Source organism: Sceloporus occidentalis, unplaced genomic scaffold (assembly GCF_023333645.1).
Source record: "Sceloporus occidentalis isolate IW3139 unplaced genomic scaffold, rSceOcc1.0.p SCAF_21, whole genome shotgun sequence".
Lineage (NCBI taxonomy): Eukaryota > Metazoa > Chordata > Lepidosauria > Squamata > Phrynosomatidae > Sceloporus > Sceloporus occidentalis.
The window spans coordinates 8937189-8960662 of record NW_028317001.1 but is presented as its reverse complement, the minus strand read 5'-3'; the positions used below and the strand labels follow the sequence as shown (position 1 = coordinate 8960662).

The window sequence follows — 23474 nt, the reverse complement described above, 5'->3', positions numbered from 1 at the left end:
AATTCTGGAATGTTGTGGGACGCAAGTGCTATGCTTTTAGGGGAGTTTGGTACTTAGCTCAATAGAGCGAAATAGTTTTACTGGGGCAATAGTGACCTCTGGACTCAGCCAATCTATAGCAGTTCCTGAATCAAATAGATCTTCAGTGGGATTTGAAATAGGTTTTTGTGTTTTGTTTAGGGGGAAAGCAAAACACGCAGACACATACATATAAGTGTTCACGCACACACGCAAGAACTAGGTAAAAAAGGTGGGCGTGGTGAATAGATGTAAGGCTTTGATAATGGTGATACGTTATCTATCCAGATCTTTATTCCAATTGTTGAGGATTTGAAATAAGGAGAGGTCAGTAGTTCCCATGACAATTGGGGTTGGTGAGTGCATTGAGGTGTTTAGCCATGAAAACAAACAGAGTGTCTATCTGTAACTGGACTGACACCGAAGAACAGCAAGTCGGGGCTGATATTTATACTGAAATTTAAGGGACCTCTGCAGTTAGCTTCCATCATGCCTTGGGCTCTGACTCAGGACTCTATGGCAGTCTCACAGGATATGATGCCACCTGTCAATCAAAGTATTTTTGTACATGTTTAATTGAATATTTTTTTTCAATAGTCCTTTGACTATCTTCTTCCACTGATTCCCTCAAGGCAGTCCCCATACGGTCTCTTCTTTGCTAGCTCCTAGGAGTAAGAATGCAACCGTTCAATGGATTTATGGTCATAAGCAGCAGGGTCATGCTTGGGTTACTCATAGCAACTTTATTAATTTAATCTCTAAGAAGTAGGGATTAATGAGGGCTAAATCATGCGGTAACACCCTCCTCTTTTAACGCTGATTTTCAGTCTCATCTGTAATTGTCCTTCTTTACAGAAAAACATTTGAGAGTCCCCACAGGAAAAAGGTCACAAAAATGCCAGCACTGTGGGAAAATTTTTGCTTACAAGTCAATCCTAGTCATGCATCAGAGGGTCCACACCAGGCAGAAGCCATACAAATGCCAGCATTGTGGGAAACGTTTTTCTTGGAAGTCAAACCTAGTGATGCATCACAGATTCCACACTGGAGAGAAGCCTTACAAATGCCGACATTGTGGGAAATGTTTTTTTATGAAGTCATACCTAGTGACACATCTGAGAATCCACACAGGAGAGAAGCCATACAAATGCCAGCGTTGTGGGAAATGTTTTTCTCGGACGTCAATCCTAATGATACATCAGAGAGTCCACACAGGAGAGAAGCCATACAAATGCCAGCATTGTGGGAAAGGTTTTTCTCGGAAGTCAATCCTAATGATACATCAGAGAGTCTACACAGGAGAGAAACCATACAAATGCCAGCATTGTGGGAAAGGTTTTTCTCAGAAGTCAGACCTAGTGAAACATCAGAGAGTCCACAGAGGAGAGAAGCCACACAAATCCTAACATTATATTTGTCAATAACGAATACAAAAAATATATTTCAATCCAGCAGTGCAAAGAAAAGGCCCTTGTGATCTTATTTGTAAAATTTGTCTGTCAATATGTCTCTATGTTTTCAAGTTGGATTTTGTTAAGTTTAGGTTTTAATTGCCAATAGTATAGATAAGTGCTTTGGGTTGTCAATTTGGCTGGGGATTGTGGGTTGTGGTATACGTTAGGTAGATGGGAGGTTGGGATTTGTTGCAGCTGGTTAGAATAGTTATGGGAATTATAGCTTTTGCAATGTGTGGGATTTTGGCTTAAGAAAGTTGGGGGCAAGTATCAACAGAAAGGGCTAGTTTCTGGGAATGGCAAAGGGGGCCTTGTTACCTGTGGGGCAGAGACTGTGGGAACTGGAGGTGGGGGCTAGGTTTGGAAGAGGGTCATGTTTTAGGTTTTAGGGGTTTTAATGTATTGTTTGGATTGGAGTGGTCAGTTCTGGCTTAAACATTGAATTTCTATGTGTTCTCAATAAAGTTCTTTACTGTTTCAACACACTGGACTTTGATGCACAGAATTTCTGAAATGACCCTTTCTTCTCTCCTCAGTTCTCTTCTCCATTCCCAGCCATAAGAACAGCACAGACACACAGACACAAACATACAGGATACACAGAGAGAGCTATATTTCCAAAGCAGAGCCTTCCTTTCCTACCTTTCCCTCCTGAGTCCAGCACTGCACCTTAGGCTCCATTGCGGTCTCCTCAAAGGAAGCAAGGAGGGAAGGAAGGGGAGGCCACTGAACCCCGGCGCATACCTTCCTTTCCCACAAAGGCCGCCAGCAAAATAAGCAGCAGCATCTAGGACCTGTGCATGCAGAGGAGGGGCCTTTGGGACTATATGCGCCTGCACAGTCTCAGCCCCAGAAGCCATTGCTGCCCTCACAGTCTGTTCTGAGGGAGGGAGGGAAGTGGGGAGAGCCCTTGTTCATTCAGAGGAATGGCTGGAGGGGAGAAGCCCCTCTTCTCCTCCCAAAGAAAGGCAGGGGTCCTGCAAGGCCTCCTCTCCCTCTTTCTTTCCCTGCCCCCTCCTTGGGGGATTCATTGGGTCCCTGGTACTTGGGGAGTTATTATGAGAAATGAAGGCCAGTGGGATCCTTGGAGAGAGGCACGGCCATGGAGAGGAGGGGGATCCAAAGGTAAAAAGGTCTTTGAGGAGCCCCCTCCCTCGTGGAAAGTGGGGCCGAGGAGAACCCCTCTCTTCTGATGCCTCATTTGGGGAAGAGTTTTGTGCCAAATAGAAAGCACCGCACAGGATAGGATTCAATGACATTTTTCTTGGGGAGTTTTCTCTGGAGTCCTGGGGGAGGGGGCTCTGGGGGGGGGGAGAGAAGAGCCAAAATCCTCTTGGCCAAAGCCAAGAGGAGGGAGACAGAGGGACCTCAAATCTCTGGCAATCCCCTGTCAACCTGGGAACTAGGCTTAGAGACCCACAGGATCCAGATTGGGCATCCTCCCTCACATAGTTATCTTTTACTTCACAACAACCCTGCAGAGGAGGACCAACAGAGAGACCCACAGCCCCAGAAACATTCCCCCCCAGTTCTGGGAGCATACTGAAAGGGCTTTTGACCCCCTTGAAGAGATGTTATTCTTATTCTTATTCTTATTTATATTCCACCTTTTCTCAAAGGAATCAAAGAGGATTACAATAATAAAATAACATACAATTTAAGAAATACAATTAAAATTCCAAACCCCCAACCCTTCTCCCAATTATAAAAATATTAATCAACCCTTAAAAATCCTATTAAACAGCAAGAAAATTTAAAACTTTCATAACACAATACAGCAAAAAAGGTTTTTCGGGCAAGAAATGGGTCGTTTTCTGAAGGAGAGATGGGAGGGCAGGAACGATATACATCAATAGCAATTTCCATGACACTAACGATGGCAAGGGTAAGGGTCAGGGGGAGGGGGAGGCAAGTCAATAGATCTCATCTAGTCTGGAAAGAGATCCGTCTTAATAGCCTTCCTAAAGGCTTCCAAGGTGTTAATAGGACGGATCTCATCCAGAGGTCGTTCCAGAGTGAACCAACACCTTGTATCTTGTCCAGAAACTAATGGGCAGCCATTGGAGGGATTTAAGAACCGGTGTAATGTGGGCAGTTCTAGAAGAGCCCGTAACCAACCTGGCTGCCATATTCTGTACCAATTGAAGTTTCTGAACTTGGCACAAGGGTAGCCCCATGTAGAGTGCATTACAGAAGTTGAGCCGAGAGGTGACTAGCGCATGTACTACTGTTTCAAGGTCTCCCTGCTCCCTGCCCCATGTCTCCGAATGATCTCACCTAACAGCTTCATGTAAATGTTGAATAGCATTGGGGACAGAATCACACTTTGAGGGATGCCCGACTTGAGCTCCCTCTTGGACGAACAACTGTCCCCAAGTAACAGGAATCTGCCTGAGAGGTAGGACCTGAACCACTGGAAAGCAGTGCCCCAATTCCCAACTCTCCCATATGTTCCAGAAGGATACTGTGGTCAATGGTATTGAAGGCTGGTGAGAGGCCTTCAGTAGCACCAGCAGGGTCACACTTCCCCTTTTCAAAGAGCTGTCGATGCTCAGACGGAGGTCATCGACTAAGGTGACCATGGCCATCTCAACTCTGTAACCCGTCCTAAATCCAGTTTGAAATGGATGTAGAAAAATCCATTTCTTCCAAGACTGCTTGGAGTTGAATGGCGACTGCCCTCTCCATTACCTTGCCTAAGAATATTAAGATCCAAACTGGCCTATAATTGTTAGTGTCCAGACGGTCAAGGGGAAGGCTTTTTTAGAAGTGGTTTAACCACCGTCTCTTTCAGGCAAGATGGAAGAGAGCCTTCCCTGAAAGATGCATTGGTTATATTTTTAGCAGCATCTTGATGGTATCTCCCCCTGGACAGCCAGCCAAGACGGGAAAGGATCAAGAGAGCAAGTCCTCTTTTCATACTCCAAAGGAGCTTCTCCACATCCTCTGTACTAACTGACTCAAATTGATCCAGAATAACAGTATGGGTGGAGGCTCTGGATACCTCTCCTGTCACTTCTGTCGTAAGGCCAGCATCCAAATCGGCTCTCATCTGAGAGATTTTGTCTGCGAAGTAGTTATTAAAAGCATCACAACAGGCTTTTGTAGGTTATGATAAAGAGTTCAGGGTTCTGGAAGCTATATATTAAATGGGACAGTGTTGAAAAATATGTTGTTTGGCAAATAGGTGATATAACCCAAGAAAAAGGTTTAGTTCACAGAGACTGGAAGAATCTTAAAGTAAAAGTTGAAAGAATAGATGTGTATATGCAGAACATGTTCACGTCTATAAACTTCGCTCTCAAACATACTGGTGGCGACCAGATGACAGACAAGCGTCGGTGGGACCCCAAAAGCCATCAACCAACTGGAAAAGGAGATTCAACAGAAGGAAAAAGACCAAAGATTGTGATGAACTATCTAGAGAACGGGATGATTTTGATAAGGGACACTTTACGGTCTACAGAAGAAGATGTAAAGATTGCTCAACGCACTCAATGAATGTGGTCCAGTGAAACAGGAGGAAGCAAAGACTTTTTACTAGATGAGGTGTTACGTCCACAGCCGGTAAAAAGAAACACATGGTCGGTTACAAGGACTGATCCAGAGAAGACTCCTAAAAAGGACAAGGATATAATTGAGCTGATAGACTGGAAAACCAATATATTGTTGTTTGCCATTAGTATAATGGAAGATGAAATGTTTTCAAAACCATACTGGGAACAGGGCAAAGTAGTTGGAGATGATGCTCCATCAATAAGAGAAAAGGGTTAAAAGATTAAATATGTTTGATAAAAACATTTAAATGGAACATATAAAGATCTAAAGTTGGGGAAAATGTTATTTAAGTGTTATTAAAATATCAAAACCCAACAAGTGATGTGGGGTATGGATATAATATGCTAAACTTAGAAGAAAATGATGGTAAGTTGTTATAACAGGTAGAACTGATATTAGACATATGTTTAAAAGGGGAACATACAGGAAAATACCAAAGATATTTAAGTTGGTAATGATTATTGATAAAACAAGTATATGAAGTATATCACATGTGTCACCTGATGTGTGTATAATGTTATATATAATGGGTAAGTATAATTGATAACTGGGAGTTCCTTGGACCATAGAACCGTTTGGTTCTGTGTCTCAATGAACCTATTAAAGGGGGGAGGCGTGTGACGGACTGACTTACAAACCAGCCAATCAGAAGCCAGAGACTCTAAGCCAATCAGGTGCTGGCTGAGGAGTTTGAAGATTCTGCTTGGCAGTTGGGTGGAGTCAGTTAGGGTTTGCAATCCTGAGGGATGAAGCGGGAGTTCAGTGGGAGACAGTTATAGAGAGGATGGGAACAGTAGAGTCCAAGAGAGGACTGGGTTCCCATAGTTCCTGAGGGATGGTTTCTTAAGGAACTGCTTTGTTCAGAGAGGGACAGGATTAGTTCTGGAGAGTCTAGAAGAGAGACTCAGTGGAACCAGACTCAGGAAGAGGGCTTTGGCTTACATCATTTCTTGAGTGACAGTATAGCCTGCGGGGCAGAGTTGTTATTATTATTATTATTACTATAGAGTTAAAACCAGACCTGTATATAAATAACAAAAGAAGACATAGTAACAACTCCATGTCAAAGATACCTTTGCCTATTCTGTGTTAAAAATAAACTTATATTCTTGTTTAATCAGCCGCTTGGTCTGTGTTTTAAAATCCATCCACACGACTGTCCTTCAAACACCCAAAGAAGTGTCGGGTCAAAATAGAAGAGAGGATTGTGAATCGTTACATCATCTATTAGAGATTTAAATCTGATTCTAGGTCTTTTCCTGTCCAGATGGACTTTTGCAGGTCCTTCTGCCGTTCTAAAAATGGTTTGTCATTAAGAAGGATAGTATAGTCTGAAATGAAAACAGTAATTTAGGCGGTACATTCATTTTAACTGCCCTGATCCTACTCAAGAGGGATAGGTTGAGTTTAGCCCATCTATTGGGATCTTGTCTGATATCACCCCATATTTTCTTGTAGTTGCTTTTAAAGAGGTCTTGGTTTTTAGAGGTGAACGCAACACCTAGATATTTGACCCTTTTTCCTACTTTAAAGCCAGTCTCCTCTTGTAGATTTTCCTGATCCTTCTTTTGTTAAATCCATTGGTAAAATTTTTGTCTTATCCCTGTTAATCCGGAAACCCGAATGCTGTCCATATTCCTTTAATTTATGAAGTTGGGGATTAACACTTTCTATTGGGTCAGATAAGTATATCACTACGTCGTCTGCGTATAGTTTAAGTTTCAACTCTTCCTGTTTTATTTTCAGGCCTTTGGTCTTCTTATCTTCTTTAATGCTAGGACTCAGAGTATCTAAAGTGGCTATAAATAACAAAGGTGAGAGGAGTATCTCTCTTATCATCCCCATGAATAATAAGTCTCAATGTTTGTTTTCTATAGATTGCATCTATCCAGCTTATAAAGTTATCTCCTAGAACCATGTTTCTTAAGGTTTCCAGCATGAAGTTCCAATTAACTTCATCAAACGCCTTTTCGGCCTCAAGAAAAATCATAGCTGCTTTTTAATCTGTTTTCTTCTCATAGAAGTCTATAATATCCAGTAAATTCCTCGTGTTGTTTCTAAGGTGCCTTTTTGGGAGGAAGCCTGTTTGGTCTCCGTTTATGATATTTTGTAGGGTTTTTAAAAATCTTTCTAAGACCATTGCACAGATTTTATCATCGTTGTTAAGGAGAGAAATCGGTCTGAAATTTTTGACCTCCAGCACTTCTTTACTTTCTTTAGGAATCAAAGGCGGGTTACATACCGCCATTTGGGACGTCCCCAGGACATCCCAGTTTAAAAAGGGGGCATCTCTTCTAGATGCCCCTACTCCTGTTACGGACTCTGTCTGTAACAAATGGCAGCGGCTGTTCCACACGGCCGCCGCCATCTTGACGTAGCGGACGCTGTGTGTCTGCATGTCACGCAGCGCTTATGACGTTTTTGGACATTTTGGAGCTTCTTTTTTGCTCCGCAAGGGAGTCGCACAGTTTGGCTGCTGCGGCTCCCTCGCGGAGCAAACAACAGCGCCGGCAGACCGCCGCAAAGCAGCGGTCTGTAAAGCACCAAAGTCTCATTTAGTCTTCATATCAGTTCCTTAGGTTTATTCTTCAAAGACAATAAAATTGGATTGTGATCCAATAAGATTTTTGGTAAGGTTTCTACTGCTTCCACCATTGTGCTAATAGTTGGGGAAGTCAAGAACATATCTATTCTCCACCAGGATTGATGGGTGTTTGAAAAGAACGTGAATCCTTAGACAGACCCTACTTCATTCTCCAGTATCTTCTAACATGAAGGCTTCTTTTAATTCAAAGAAAGATTCCGGCAATTTCCCTTTCTTATATAAGTATATTTTGTTGTCTGCTTTTTTATCTATCTGCGGGCATATCACCTCACCCCAATCTCACATCATTAAGGTCCTATAGCAAATATGGTCTGGCATTTGTTTTTTCCGTTTTCCAAAAAACAGGCCATTATTTCCTAAGGGTACATAAACTCCCACCATTAGGATCCTTTGGTCTTGTAAAGTAACTTCTACACCAACCAAGTATCCATTGGGGTCTGAGAATACCTCTTTAGATTCTCATTTATCCTTTACATACATCACTACACCTTTTTTCCTCTTTTTTGAGGCTGCTATGTATTCTTTCCCCAATTTGGCATTTTTCTGGAATCTTATATCCTCTTCCTTTATATGGGTTTCCTGAAGGCAAATGACATCAACTCTCTGTTTCCCTCAATAATGAAAAAGTTTACCTTGTTTTTTGGGCTGTTAATTCCTTTAACATTCGATGATAGGAGGTCCGCCTTTTTCCGTTTCATCCTCATATTCTCCATCTATATCTTCCTCTCTTGTGTTTGGATCTGGTTTCCTAAGCAATTCTCCTTCTTCTGTTTCTTCTTCTAAGCTCTCTTCCTCCTTATCCTCTTCTCCTTTTCTGGGGTTGTTTATTTCTTCTTTCTGACTGTCCCCTTTATTAAGTTCTTTTTCATTCTCATGTAGAAAATGTCTTTCTTTTTGTACCGAGTTGATTTGGTATCTTTTTTGCTTGAATTTAAAAGATAGGCCCTGAGTTAGTTCCCATTTGTAGTGGATTCCATTGCTGCGCAAAACCTTAGTCAGTGGTCCATATTCCTTCCTCTTCCTTAACAGTTTCCCAGAGATATCTTTAAACAATAAAATTTTCTTCACTTTTCAATCTTGAAAGAAAGTGTTGTTGTAGAATTACTTCTTTCATTTGAGTCCTAACAAAATAAATGACGATATCTCTGGGCAGTCTCTTCTGTTTTGCAACCCAGGACCTTACTCTAAACATCTTGTCCACCTCAAGGAGAAAAGGTTCATTATCTAGGTCCATAAATTCAGCCAAGGCTGGTATTATCCTTTTATATAGATCTTCGTCCTTCTGTTCGGGAAGACCTCATATTCTAAGACATCACTCCCTAAATCTTTGCTCTAATTTAATTCTTTCTGCTTATCTTCAGTATGTTCTTTTGATAATCTCTCTATCTCTTTTCCCAATTTTTTATATTCTTCCTCCAGGAATGTCACTCTTTCCCTGGTTTGTGTTAATTCTGATGTTATCTTTTCCAGAGAGTATTTATGTTAAGCAACGGGGTGGACATTAAACCAACAGAATCCCCAGACTTTCCCTAGTCTTTAAGCTGAGGCAAATACATTCGATGTGGTCCATCTTACGGATAGGTATCCTGGCCAAAGCAAGATTGTCTTCATGGACCAAAGTGACGTCCCCTTACCTGCTCACTGATGGAGAACCCGGCTGGTAAGGCCTGAGCCCAGGTGGCTGAGCTATCATCACCCAGCCAGGTCTCCATGAAACAATCCAGCTCAGCCTCTTCGTCCAGAAGGAGATCTTGGACTATCTGACCTGGCATTACACAAGAGCAGGGAAAGGGTCTGTGGTTGGTTTGGTATGCTCTCCAGCTCTTTTGGGATAGCAGGGAGAATGGAAGGGGAGAGAGATATTTGTCAGGGTCCTAATTGCAGCCCATCTTGCAACACAAAAGGCAATACTTTGAAAAAGGAACAGCTTTTATTGAAAAAGAAGATATATGCAATAGAAGTGACTTTTTTGTCAGGAATGAAAGAAAGTATGTACACTGGTGCCTAGGGATACGAAATGATCGGGTTACGAAATTTTCGGGATACGAAAAAGTTGGATTGGCAAAAACTGTTTCGGGTTACGAAATATTTTTCGGGTTACGAAATTCATTTCGGCGCGAAATTCAAATGATGCAAAGTGCAGCTACAGGCTTTCCAGGGATTTCCAGGGCTAACGGAAACCTAAGGGGGCTGGGTTAGGGGTTAGCTTTGGCACGAGTTTTGAATTTCGTTAGCAGCAGTGATTGGCTTGAGAAATCAAGCTGATCATCTGGATTGGCTAACGAAATTGGGGGGGTGGCCTGGCTTGAGAAACAAAAGCCGGCTTCCATTGATCTGCTCCTTTGTCTGGCCTTGTGGACTGTCTGAGCAAGAGTTTCTTCTGAGCTCTAACTCTTGGTTCCACTGTTGGTCTGGACTCTTCCTGGCTTTCGGCCTTTGGACTTGTTCTGCCTTTGCCAGGTGTATCTTCGGATCAAGACCGGCCATCGGGAATTTCTCTACAGGTAGGTTGATGGATTTTTACCTTCTTCTTGTGGGGTGGGGTGGGGTGAGACAGTGTGACCATGCTTTTGCTGTGGGGTGCTGGTTTTTTTTTTTTTTTCAAAGTGTGGATTGTGGGTTTTGCTACTGGCATGTTCAGATGTGTGGATTATGGGCTTGGGGTGCTAGCTTGCCTTTTTTGGCTTTTTTTCCTTTTAGGGTGGCATGTTCAGATGTGTGGATTATGGGCTTGACATGCTGGCTTGCCTTTTTTGGCTTTTTTTCCTTTTAGGGTGGCATGTTCAGATGTGTGGATTATGGGCTTGACGTGCTGGCTTGCCTTTTTCGGCTTTTTTTCCTTTTAGGGTGGCATGTTCAGATGTGTGGATTATGGGCTTGACATGCTGGGTGGCCTTTTTCGGCTTTTTTTCCTTTTAGGGTGGCATGTTCAGATGTGTGGATTATGGGCTTGACATGCTGGCTTGCCTTTTTCGGCTTTTTTTCCTTTTAGGGTGGCATGTTCAGATGTGTGGATTATGGGCTTGACATGCTGGGTTTTTTTTTTCTGTTTTCAAAGTGTGGAGTGTGGGTTTTGAAACTTTGGCCATGGTCCCATGTGGGCCAGAGAGTCCCACCATAGGGTGGCATTTTCAGATTTTGGGTTTCTGGCCTATGGGCTTGTGTTCTTGTGTGCTTTGGCCATGGCTGTGATGATTTGAGAGTGTGGGGTGGGACTTTTGCAAGTTTGGGCCAGAGAGTGTGACCATGGGGGTGGGGGTGGTTTCCAATTGTGGCTTTTGCTCAGTGCCTGTGCCTTTTGTCCTTTTTAGGCTTGAGCTATGGCTCCCAAGCCAAGCGGTGAGAAAAAGAAGAGGGCTCCCTTGTCCTTGGAGGACAAGAAGGACATCATCGCCAAGCACGAGAGGGGCGTGCGCTTGGTGGACATTGCCAAGGAGTATGGACGAAACCCTTCGACAATTGGCACTGTCCTCAAGCAGAAGGAGGCCATCAGAGCTGTTGTGGCTCCAGCGAAAGGCGTGACGACGATTGCCAAGCAGAGGACACCGAAGCACGAGGAGATGGAGCGCCTGCTTCTCCTCTGGATCAAGGAAAAGGAGCGAGTCGGGGACACTGTGACCACCTCGGTCATCTGCGAGAAGGCCACCACCATTTTCGAAGACCTGGCCAGCAGGGAGGCAGATGAAGGAACTTCTTCGCAGGAGGAGCCAGCCACCCCGGACTTCAAAGCATCACGTGGCTGGTTCGAGAAGTTCAAGAAGAGGACCGGGATCCACTCTGTCGTCCGTCACGGCGAGGCGTCCAGCGCAGACCACCAGGCCGCCGAAGCATTCGTCGTCGAGTTCAAGGCCATGGTGGAGGAGGAAGGCTACGTCCCGCAGCAAGTCTTCAATTGCGACGAGACGGGCCTCTTCTGGAAGAAGATGCCTCGCCGCACCTACATCACCCAGGAGGAGAGGAGACAGCCAGGCCACAAGCCTATGAAGGACCGCTTCACACTTGCGTTGTGTGCCAATGCCAGCGGGGACTGTAAGGTCAAGCCCCTGTTGGTGTACCACTCTGAAAATCCAAGGGCCTTCAAGGCACACAACATCCAGAAGGACAGGTTGCCAGTGATGTGGCGCTCCAATGGCCGCGCATGGGTCACACGCCTCCTTTTCGTCGAGTGGATCAACAGTGTCTTCGCCCCGACAGTGAAGCGGTACCTGGAGGAAGAAGATTTGCCCTTGAAGTGCCTCCTCCTCTTGGACAATGCTCCTGCGCACCCGCATGGCCTGGAGAAGGACATCCTCGCGGAGTTCTCCTTCATCAAGGTCCAGTTTCTGCCACCCAACACGACCTCCCTCTTGCAACCCATGGACCAGCAGGTGATCGCCAACTTCAAGAAGATCTACACCAAGCACATGTTCAAGCGTTGCTTCGATGTGACGGAGAGCACACAGCTGACCCTTCGAGAGTTCTGGAAGCAGCATTTTGATATCGTGGTGTGCTTGAAGATGGTGGACTTGGCCTGGCAGGAGATCACCAGGCGCAACCTGATTGCTGCGTGGAGGAAGCTGTGGCCTGATGCTTCTTCCTTGGAAGGGTCACAGTCCGAGGGTGCTGAGCCAGGTGAAGAGGAAGAGGTGCACGAGATCGTCTCCATCGCAAGGTCCCTGGGACTCGACGTGGACAACGAGGACGTGGAGGAACTCATCGAGGAGCACAACGAGGACCTGACAACAGAGGACCTGAAGGCCTTGGCGGCGATGCAACACTCGGCCGTGGATGAGGACGTGCTCCATTTCGACAGGGGCCAGGAGGAGGAGGCTGCGGGGGCATCTTTGCCAACGGCAGAAATTAAAGACATTTTGCGGCAATTCCACAATGTGGCTTCATATGTGGAGAAGCACCACCCTGAGAAGGTGCTCACCAGCCATGCCATTGCCCATTTTGATAATGTCTGCCTTAGCCATTTTAAGAACCTGCTTAAGGGCCGGCAAAAGCAGACATCCTTGGACCAGTTCTTCACTAGAGAGGGAGAACCGTCATCCAAGAAGGCAAAAGGTGACCCTTAAAAAAAAGGTGACCCTTAAAAAAAACACCAAATTCTTTTTAAAAAAATGGTTAACTTTGTTAAATTGGTGGCATTGGCTAAATTGGCTGAATTGGTTAAATTGCTTGAATTGGATAAATTGGCTGAAGTGGTTAAATTGCTTGAATTGGCTGAAGTGGTTAAATTGCTTGAATTGGTTTAAATTTGGCTTTTTGGGCTGCCCCTCTCCTCCTCCTCCTCCTCCTGCCTCACTCCGAGATGCCAGGACCAGATGCCAAGACCAGCAAAGATAAGAAAAACACTTTTGTATGGTCATGGGTGTGATGATTTGAGAGTGTGGGGTGTGGGCTGTGAGTTTTGCAAGTCTGGCCTTGATTTGATGCGGGCCATAGAGTGTGACCATGGGGTTGCTTTTTTAGATTTGGGGTTTCTGGCCTTTGGGTTTGAGTTCTGGGGTGGTATGGTCATGGGTGTGATGATTTGAGAGTGTGGGATGTGGGTTTTGCATGTTTGGCCTTGATTTGATGTGGGCCAGAGAGTGTGACCATGGGGTTGCTTTTTTAGATTTGGGGTTGCTTTGGTCATGGCTATGATAATTTGAGAGCTCCTCCTCCTCCTTCTCCTGCCTCACTCTGATGCCAAGACCAGCAAAGATAAGAAAAACACTTTTTTTCTTTATCCTTTAGAATGGGCCTGACCATGGGGTTGCTTTTTTAGATTTGGGGTTTCTGGCCTTTGGGTTTGAGTTCTGGGGTGGTATGGTCATGGGTGTGATGATTTGAGAGTGTGGGGTGTGGGCTGTGAGTTTTGCAAGTCTGGCCTTGATTTGATGCGGGCCATAGAGTGTGACCATGGGGTTGCTTTTTTAGATTTGGGGTTCCTTGGTCATGGGTGTGATGATTTGAGAGTGTGGGGTGTGGGGTGTGAGTTTTGCAAGTCTGGCCTTGATTTGATGCGGGCCAGAGAGTGTGACCATGGGGTTGCTTTTTTAGATTTGGGGTTCCTTTGTCATGGGTGTGATGATTTGAGAGTGTGGGGTGTGGGCTGTGAGTTTTGCAAGTCTGGCCTTGATTTGATGCGGGCCATAGAGTGTGACCATGGGGTTGCTTTTTTAGATTTGGGGTTCCTTGGTCATGGGTGTGATGATTTGAGAGTGTGGGGTGTGGGCTGTGAGTTTTGCAAGTCTGGCCTTGATTTGATGTGGGCCATAGAGTGTGACCATGGGGTTGCTTTTTTAGATTTGGGGTTGCTTTGGTCATGGCTATGATGATTTGAGAGCTCCTCCTCCTCCTTCTCCTGCCTCACTCTGATGCCAAGACCAGCAAAGATAAGAAAAACACTTTTGTATGGTCATGGGTGTGATGATTTGAGAGTGTGGGGTGTGGGCTGTGAGTTTTGCAAGTCTGGCCTTGATTTGATGCGGGCCATAGAGTGTGACCATGGGGTTGCTTTTTTAGATTTGGGGTTTCTGGCCTTTGGGTTTGAGTTCTGGGGTGGTATGGTCATGGGTGTGATGATTTGAGAGTGTGGGATGTGGGTTTTGCATGTTTGGCCTTGATTTGATGTGGGCCAGAGAGTGTGACCATGGGGTTGCTTTTTTAGATTTGGGGTTGCTTTGGTCATGGCTATGATAATTTGAGAGCTCCTCCTCCTCCTTCTCCTGCCTCACTCTGATGCCAAGACCAGCAAAGATAAGAAAAACACTTTTTTTCTTTATCCTTTAGAATGGGCCTGACCATGGGGTTGCATGTTCAGATTTGGGGTTTCTGGCCTTTGGGTTTGAGTTCTGGGGTGGTATGGTCATGGGTGTGATGATTTGAGAGTGTGGGGTGTGGGCTGTGAGTTTTGCAAGTCTGGCCTTGATTTGATGCGGGCCAGAGAGTGTGACCATGGGGTTGCTTTTTTAGATTTGGGGTTCCTTGGTCATGGGTGTGATGATTTGAGAGTGTGGGGTGTGGGGTGTGAGTTTTGCAAGTCTGGCCTTGATTTGATGCGGGCCAGAGAGTGTGACCATGGGGTTGCTTTTTTAGATTTGGGGTGGTATGGTCATGGGTGTGATGATTTGAGAGTGTGGGGTGTGGGCTGTGAGTTTTGCAAGTCTAGCCTTGATTTGATGCGGGCCAGAGAGTGTGACCATGGGGTTGCTTTTTTAGATTTGGGGTGGTATGGTCATGGGTGTGATGATTTGAGAGTGTGGGGTGTGGGGTGTGAGTTTTGCAAGTCTGGCCTTGATTTGATGCGGGCCATAGAGTGTGACCATGGGGTTGCTTTTTTAGATTTGGGGTTCCTTGGTCATGGGTGTGATGATTTGAGAGTGTGGGGTGTGGGGTGTGAGTTTTGCAAGTCTGGCCTTGATTTGATGTGGGCCATAGAGTGTGACCATGGGGTTGCTTTTTTAGATTTCGGGTTGCTTTGGTCATGGCTATGATGATTTGAGAGCTCCTCCTCCTCCTTCTCCTGCCTCACTCTGATGCCAAGACCAGCAAAGATAAGAAAAATACTTTTGTATGGTCATGGGTGTGATGATTTGAGAGTGTGGGGTGTGGGCTGTGAATTTTGCAAGTCTGGCCTTGATTTGATGCGGGCCATAGAGTGTGACCATGGGGTTGCTTTTTTAGATTTGGGGTTCCTTGGTCATGGGTGTGATGATTTGAGAGTGTGGGGTGTGGGCTGTGAGTTTTGCAAGTCTGGCCTTGATTTGATGCGGGCCAGAGAGTGTGACCATGGGGTTGCTTTTTTAGATTTGGGGTGGTATGGTCATGGGTGTGATGATTTGAGAGTGTGGGGTGTGGGCTGTGAGTTTTGCAAGTCTGGCCTTGATTTGATGCGGGCCATAGAGTGTGACCATGGGGTTGCTTTTTTAGATTTGGGGTTCCTTGGTCATGGGTGTGATGATTTGAGGGTGTGGGGTGTGGGGTGTGAGTTTTGCAAGTCTGGCCTTGATTTGATGCGGGCCAGAGAGTGTGACCATGGGGTTGCTTTTTTAGATTTGGGGTGGTATGGTCATGGGTGTGATGATTTGAGAGTGTGGGGTGTGGGCTGTGAGTTTTGCAAGTCTAGCCTTGATTTGATGCGGGCCAGAGAGTGTGACCATGGGGTTGCTTTTTTAGATTTGGGGTGGTATGGTCATGGGTGTGATGATTTGAGAGTGTGGGGTGTGGGCTGTGAGTTTTGCAAGTCTGGCCTTGATTTGATGCGGGCCATAGAGTGTGACCATGGGGTTGCTTTTTTAGATTTGGGGTTCCTTGGTCATGGGTGTGATGATTTGAGAGTGTGGGGTGTGGGGTGTGAGTTTTGCAAGTCTGGCCTTGATTTGATGCGGGCCAGAGAGTGTGACCATGGGGTTGCTTTTTTAGATTTGGGGTTCCTTTGTCATGGGTGTGATGATTTGAGAGTGTGGGGTGTGGGCTGTGAGTTTTGCAAGTCTGGCCTTGATTTGATGCGGGCCATAGAGTGTGACCATGGGGTTGCTTTTTTAGATTTGGGGTTCCTTGGTCATGGGTGTGATGATTTGAGAGTGTGGGGTGTGGGCTGTGAGTTTTGCAAGTCTGGCCTTGATTTGATGTGGGCCATAGAGTGTGACCATGGGGTTGCTTTTTTAGATTTGGGGTTGCTTTGGTCATGGCTATGATGATTTGAGAGCTCCTCCTCCTCCTTCTCCTGCCTCACTCTGATGCCAAGACCAGCAAAGATAAGAAAAACACTTTTGTATGGTCATGGGTGTGATGATTTGAGAGTGTGGGGTGTGGGCTGTGAGTTTTGCAAGTCTGGCCTTGATTTGATGTGGGCCATAGAGTGTGACCATGGGGTTGCTTTTTTAGATTTGGGGTTGCTTTGGTCATGGGTGTGATGATTTGAGAGCTCCTCCTCCTCCTCCTGCCTCACTCTGAGATGCCAGAACCATCAAAGATAAGAAAAAAACTTTTTTTCTTTATCCTTTAGAAAGTTTAGAATGGACCTGCCAGTCATTGTTAAGATCCTTAGAAAGTTTAGAATGGACCTGCCAGTCATTGTTAAGATCATTAGAAAGTTTAGAATGGACCTGCCAGTCATTGTTAAGATCATTAGAAAGTTTAGAATGGACCTGCCAGTCATTGTTAAGATCATTAGAAAGTTTAGAATGGACCTGCCAGTCATTGTTAAGATCATTAGAAAGTTTAGAATGGACCTGCCAGTCATTGTTAAGCTCTTTAGTGCCTCAGGCAACTTGTATTGTAGGGTACTTAGCTTAATAGGCCTCTATTGTGCCTTTGTTTTGACTTGCAGGTTCAGTCTGAGGTCATAGAACGCATTAGTTATTTTCAATGGAAAATGTGTTTCAGGTTACGAAATTTTCGGCTTACGAAAGGAATTGCGGAACGAATTAATTTCGTAACCCGAGGTAGCAGTGTATATACATTTCACTTTTATAACCATATCAGTTAACCCCATCCTATAACCAATAAAGCTAATTAATTAGATAGCCCTTCATCCGGGATTCTGGCAGTGTTTCTAAAAACAATTAAGCTCTCATGTGCCTTTTCTCAACCACTGCACCTGTGGCCTTGGACCACAGAACTCAGCAACACAATAGTTTTAATTAACATTATGGCTTAACAATATATATATGAAACCCCATCAATCCCAATCTAATATGATACCATATGAAAATATAATAAGCATAAACCCATGACAACATATTACAATATAAAAATACCAATAACTCTCTATGTTCCCCCTCCTTTTACAGAGACCAGTCTTTTAAACTCCAGCTTCTGTTAGAAGGGTGATTCCCACACATTCCAATCCTAGCAAACAAGAACATACTTTAGCCATGATCTCTCTACCTCTTTCTAGTATCTTCTATTAAAGCACATATTCAAACATATTATTTCAACCCACCATAAATCCCATTTATCTTAACTCTAATTTAATCCTAAACCTTTATGGCATGAATCCCTAAATTAATAAATGCATGAATATAGGGATTCGTGACATATAGCGACCTCAGGCTGGTGCTCCTTGCCTGCAGCAATGAGATGGGACCATTGTGAATTTAGGCTAATGCTACTTACCTGAACGTTTGAGACTTGACCATTGCAACCTGAGGCTGATGCTTCTTGCCTGAAGGATTGAAACTGGCCCATTGTGATCTCAGGCTGATTCTCGTTGCCTGAGAGACTGAGTCTGGCCTATTGTGAGTTCAGTCTGATGCTCCTTGGATGAAGGATTGAGACGGTACTATTGTGACTTCAGTCTGAGCAGGTGCCTTCTTCAGAGGAACTAGGGCCAAGCCCAAGACTGGGAAACCCCCTGAAGCTCACAGCACCCAGGCCACCACTGGAGGATGTGGGTTTCCGGCCCCAAACTGGGGAAAGGAAGGCTGTCAGGGGGGGAAAGTGACAGCCTGGGACCTGGCAGTGGGGGAGTCGCTTGATAGCCGCCCCAGCAAAGACGAACCCCAGGTAGAAGTTTATTGAATGGAGGAATATAGAAAGGAATTAAAGGACCGTATGAAGTGGATGGTGTCCAAGTTAAAGATGTAAGACAAATGTGTGAGTTCTGACTTAAACCCAGAGCTGAAGAACCAAAGAACCAAGGGATGGTGTTTTAAAACAAGCTAAAGAACTAAACAAGATGGTTCTGCGCAGAGCATTGATGTGAAGGAGGGATTTGGCAACTGAGATGAGGAAAGGCTGAGGAATTTGGAAGCTGAAGCTGGGAGATGTTCAGATGTGTCGAACTATAACCTGGAAGGTGCTTTTTCTCCTGAGTCGCAATAAAGAGGAACTGACAGGACAATGGACTAATTTGAACAGAACGTCCTGCCTTTGAACAGCTGTCTCCTCCCGAAAAGAAGAAGTTGAGTAATGGGCGGCAATATTGCAAGACTTCAGCAACCAAAAGCCAGAGAGAAGAAAAGTATAAGGAGCCTTGGCTTTCACCCTAATTTTGTTGGCACCAAATGCACAGCAATGATGTCATCCCCAGCCTTCGAGGACAACTGATCAATGTCCGGCGGAAGGAAAGTGTGTGAGAGTATTGTATGAATCTGTGAGTGAATGAAAGACCTCTTGATAATCAATGTTTGTATTATGTTTGTGATTTAATAAATGTTACATGTATTATGTTTAAACTCAAATTTTGGTGTCTCACTATCTGTGTTATCCCTTCTCTGAATCAGTCCACAGAAAGAGACATTTTCATTACACGCTCTCAGGTTAAACAGGTTGCCCTTACAAACTTGGGCATAACAAAGATGTGGAGGAGGAAGACGTCAGAGGCAAACTGAGGGCAGCTGATGCTCCTTGCCTGAAGCATTGAGACTGTCCCATTGTGACTTCAGTCTGATGCTCCTTGCCTGAAGCATTGAGACTGTCCCATTGTGACTTCAGTCTGATGCTCTTTGCCTGAAGCATTGAGACTGTCCCATTGTGACTTCAGTCTGATGCTCCTTGCCTGAAGCATTGAGACTGTCCCATTGTGACTTCAGTCTGATGCTCTTTGCCTGAAGCATTGAGACTGTCCCATTGTGACTTCATTCTGATGCTCCTTGCCTGAAGCATTGAGACTGTCCCATTGTGACTTCAGTCTGATGCTCCTTGCCTGAAGCATTGAGACTGTCCCATTGTGACTTCAGTCTGATGCTCCTTGCCTGAAGCTTTGAGACTGTCCCATTGTGGTTTCCAAATCCTTCACCATTTTAGTCGCCCTCCTTTGGAGGTGCTCCAGTTTCTCAACATCCTTTTTGAATTGGGACACCCAAACTGGACACAATATTCCAGGTAAGGCCTGACCAGAGCAGAATAGAGTGTCACTATTACTTCCCTTGATCTAGACACCATACTTCTATTGATACAGCCTTAAATCGCATTGGCCTTTTTAGCTGCTGCATTGCACTGTTGACTCATGTTCAACTTGTGCCTACTTGATTCTTAGATCCCTTTCACACGTAGTTTCATTCAGCCAGGTGTCCCCCATCCTATATCTGTGCATTTCATTTTTCCTCCCTTAATGCAGTACCTTACATTTATCGGTGTTGAATTTCATTTTGTTAGGTTTGGACCAGCTTCTTAGTCTATTCAGGTCATTTTGAATTTTGATCCTGTCCTCTGGGGTATTAGCTACTCCTCCTAATTTGGTATCATCTGCAAATTTGATAAGCATGTCCCCAATTCTGTCCTCCAAGTCATTGATAAAGATGTTGAATAGCATATAAAACAAAAACATGAAACAAGTTAGACAAGGCAACTGTTACATGGATTTGTAACTGATTGACCGGCCGAACCCAAAGGGTGCTCAAGAATGACTCCTTTTCATCCTGGAGAGAAGTGACCAGTGGGGTTCTGTCCGGGGCCCAGTGCTTGTTTAATTTGGTTAACTGCTATTAGTGAATTGCCAAGAGTGGCCACCAGGTGGCGCTCCAGAATAGAAGTTGGTGAGAAGCAGAAAGAGGCTGCAGTGCCCTGAGTATCCACCAGAGGGCAGCGTTGTATTAGGGATGTTCTTTATTGATTAAAACATTAGTCTATGGGGACTAATGTGATTTTCCATTGGCTCCCCATTCCTGAGGGGGTGTGGCCTCCTTCCCATTACCTGGACTTTCCTCCACTCCCATTGGCTGCCTATTCCCCACGAAAGGTTTCAGCCTTATCCCAGCAACAACGGAGCGAACAACGCACCCCCCTGGTTGCCCTGAAAGTGAAAGGAGCACCGGAAGGAAATGGGGGGAATTGCAGCGCTGCATCATGGGAAATTTGCAACCAGGGGGTTTGCGGTGGTGAAACAGAGCAGAAGCGAAGCTACATTCCACACCAGACCAATTCGGAGTGGAATCGGAGTGAGCTTGGAAGCGATTTCTGTGCATTCGCTTGTTACCGATTTCAGCAAAATGAGGGGTCACTTTGGAATCACTTCGGAAGCCCCACGGAAGGAGCCCCATAGAAAGGAATCGCGTGTGATAACACAAAACGTTGTCGCCTGAATTTGCATCATTGGACCCGCAGTGGCTTCGGATCTGAGCTGCATAGAGCTGCAAAAACCTCCGTGTGATAAACACAGTCTTTGAGATTTCACAAGGCTCTGTGGTTTTGGGAACAAGAAACTAATTACCATAATTGTTGTTGATAATAATAATAATAATAATAATAATACTATCCCATTCTCCCTCATAAAGGGACACAACTGGAATTACAAGTTTAAGACAATAAACTCTCTTTCCCTGGCGTTTGCACCCATTGCTCCGTCTCCCGGTCTCCTCCGCTGGGAGGAGGGAGAGCGTGGAATTCTGGGAAAGGCTGGCGGTTGGCTTGGAGCCTGAATAGGGTTCTAGAAGGCTGGTGGCTTTGACCGTTGGCTGCTTAGGAAGAAGAAGAGCTCCTTCTGGGTTTCCTTGGCAGGGAAGGAAAGATGGGGGCCTCGAGAGGGTGATGGGGGACCCCCAAATTTGGGTCTTCTGTGAGAAGGATGGCTAAAGGGAAGAGCCCCCATTTTGGAGCCAAGGATGGGGTCTGGAGGGTCTTCTGTAGGGAGGCAGCCTTTGGGGGCTGGAAGCAAGGAAGCCCCCCTCCTCCATCCCTCTTCTCCAGCTGCCAGGCCTCCTCTCCTCTCTTGGGAGTCTCTGTGGGGCCCTGAGAATTTGGAGAGGGATCCAAGAGAATCAAAGGGAGGCTGGTACGAAACAACCTCAGAATATGATCAAGATTGCAAGGTTCTTTCTGAGGAAGGAGAGGCAAACTAGGAGAGGCTGCAGCTGTTTGCCTTTGCCTGAGCCGCTGGGAAGGGCCCCTCTTCTCCTTTCTCCTTCACTGTCTTCATGGAGGGCAAACTCCTTTTGCCCTTTGGACTCAGTTTGCAGCAATGGCAGTGAGCTGAAGAGAAGGGGAGAAATGGCAGCAGGAGGAGGAAACTGTGGCCTTTGAAGAGCAGCTGAAAAGGTGGGAGGGCAGAGGATGAACAAGGGGAGGGTCCCTGCCAAACTGGGAGAGATGGAGGGTATGCAGAAGGAGCTGGGCCTGGAAATGGAGGAGGAGAAGGGGGCTTGCAAAATGACCTCCATGGATGAGGAAGCTGCCCAAGTCCATGGCATACAATGGTCCAGTGAAATGATGCCCATGATATAGGAGCCAGTGTGGCCTAGTGGTTTGAGCATAGTGGAACTACAACTCTGGAGATCAGTGTTTGAATCCCATCTCCAACATAGAAACTCTCTGGGTGACTGGGCAAGTCACACTCTCTCAGCCTTAGGGGAAGGCAATGGGAAACATTAAATATAGACATTTAAATATTGCAATTGCTATGGTTGTTGTTATTGCTGTCTATCTATACATTATGATTTTATGTAGATTATTGGAAGAAAAAATTTAAAAATAGACCCATTAAAATCAATCAGACCCATGAGTCCTACCCAGCCCTCCTCCTATTGACATCTTTGGAGTGATGAAGGCTGGGGCCAACCCTAGGACTCCAATCCTAGCCCCATTTTCTGGAAATTAAGGGGATGTACAGGCCGCCCCTTTTAGCGCCAGATCAGGGCCACGACAAACACGCTACTTTTTACAGCTCCTTTTTCCACTATGATAAAGCTACGCTGTGGCCCTGAAGTGGCCTTTCCATGGGGCAAAAAGGAGCTCCTTTTTGCGCCAGGGAAAAAGTGCCATATCCGCCAATGGTGTGGCTTTTCTCCACTCCTTTTCTGCATCATCAGGATGTAGCGCCAGAAGAACACCGTGATGTCACCTGTGATATGGTGCAATGTGCAGCATCACACATGCGGGAAGAGTCAGGGAGTGCGCTGTGCAGACTCCATCTTCGCCCTCATGCCAGCCAACGCCCCGAAAGGCCCAGTGAACTGTCTTAGTCTTTCAGTATTCACAATATTCTCTCTCTGAGGGTTTGGAGGCAAGACTAATAATAGTAATAATAATAATATCAATAATTAATATCCTGCTTTCCAATGGATTTATTTTCAATTTTAGGGAAGGTTCAGGTTTGATTTGCCCTTAGTGCTGTTGAATTGTATTTTCTGTGGTCCATGAAAGATTGCATAAATGTGTGCACATAAAAACACTTTGTATTTTCTGCAGGTGTGGAAAGAACCAAGATGGCTTCCAAAGAAGGGAGAGAAGAGAAACAACCCTCAATTCCTCCTTTGTGGAAGAAACTGGAGGAAAGAAGACCTCCAGACAGGTTAGTGCCCAGACCTCCTTTTTTGTGGTGGAGCCATTGGGAATTTGACTGACTAGGATGCAATGGGGGTGTTATTTACAATCCTCTGTCTTTCAGCAAAGGCTATTTTGTATTGCAGATTACCTTTTGAGATGTGGCAGTGTTCTTCACAGAGGAGGAATGGACACTCTTGAGTCCAAAGCAGGAATTTCTGTACAAAGAGGTGATGATGGAAACCTATGAAAATGTGTCCTCTGTGGGTAAGGACCCATTGCCCTTCCTATAGAAAAGAGGGCAAGTGCTCTAGAAAGCTACATTGCATGCAATACTGGTTCCACTTTAATTTTTATAGCAACATCCTGTGAAATCATGGAATTTGTAGTCTGTAGTTTCTAGAACTGCCCACATTACACTGGATCTTAAATCCCTCCATTGGCTGCCCATTAGTGTCTGGGCAAGATACAAGGTGTTGGTTGTAACCTTTAAAGCCCTACATGGCTTGGGTCCTGACTACTTGCAGGAGTGCCTTCTTCCACACAATCCTCCCTTCACTGGAAAAAGTCTCCTAAAGCCTAAGAAGATTAGATTGGCTACAACAACCCAGAGGACCTTTTATTCTGCCACTCCTAGTCTTTGGAATGACCTGCCAGAAGAGATC

At 45.2% G+C, this 23474-nt stretch overlaps 1 protein-coding gene across 1 annotated transcript in view; it reads left to right on the top strand.

The window, feature by feature from the left end:
* Positions 1-23474, top strand: part of LOC149301551 (uncharacterized) — a 133162-nt gene that overhangs the window by 1953 nt on the left and 107735 nt on the right. The window contains exon 3 of the mRNA XM_089484008.1: positions 874-1410. Coding sequence (XP_089340134.1) covers positions 874-1410 — 537 coding nt within the window. The remainder of the gene's footprint in view (positions 1-873; positions 1411-23474) is intronic.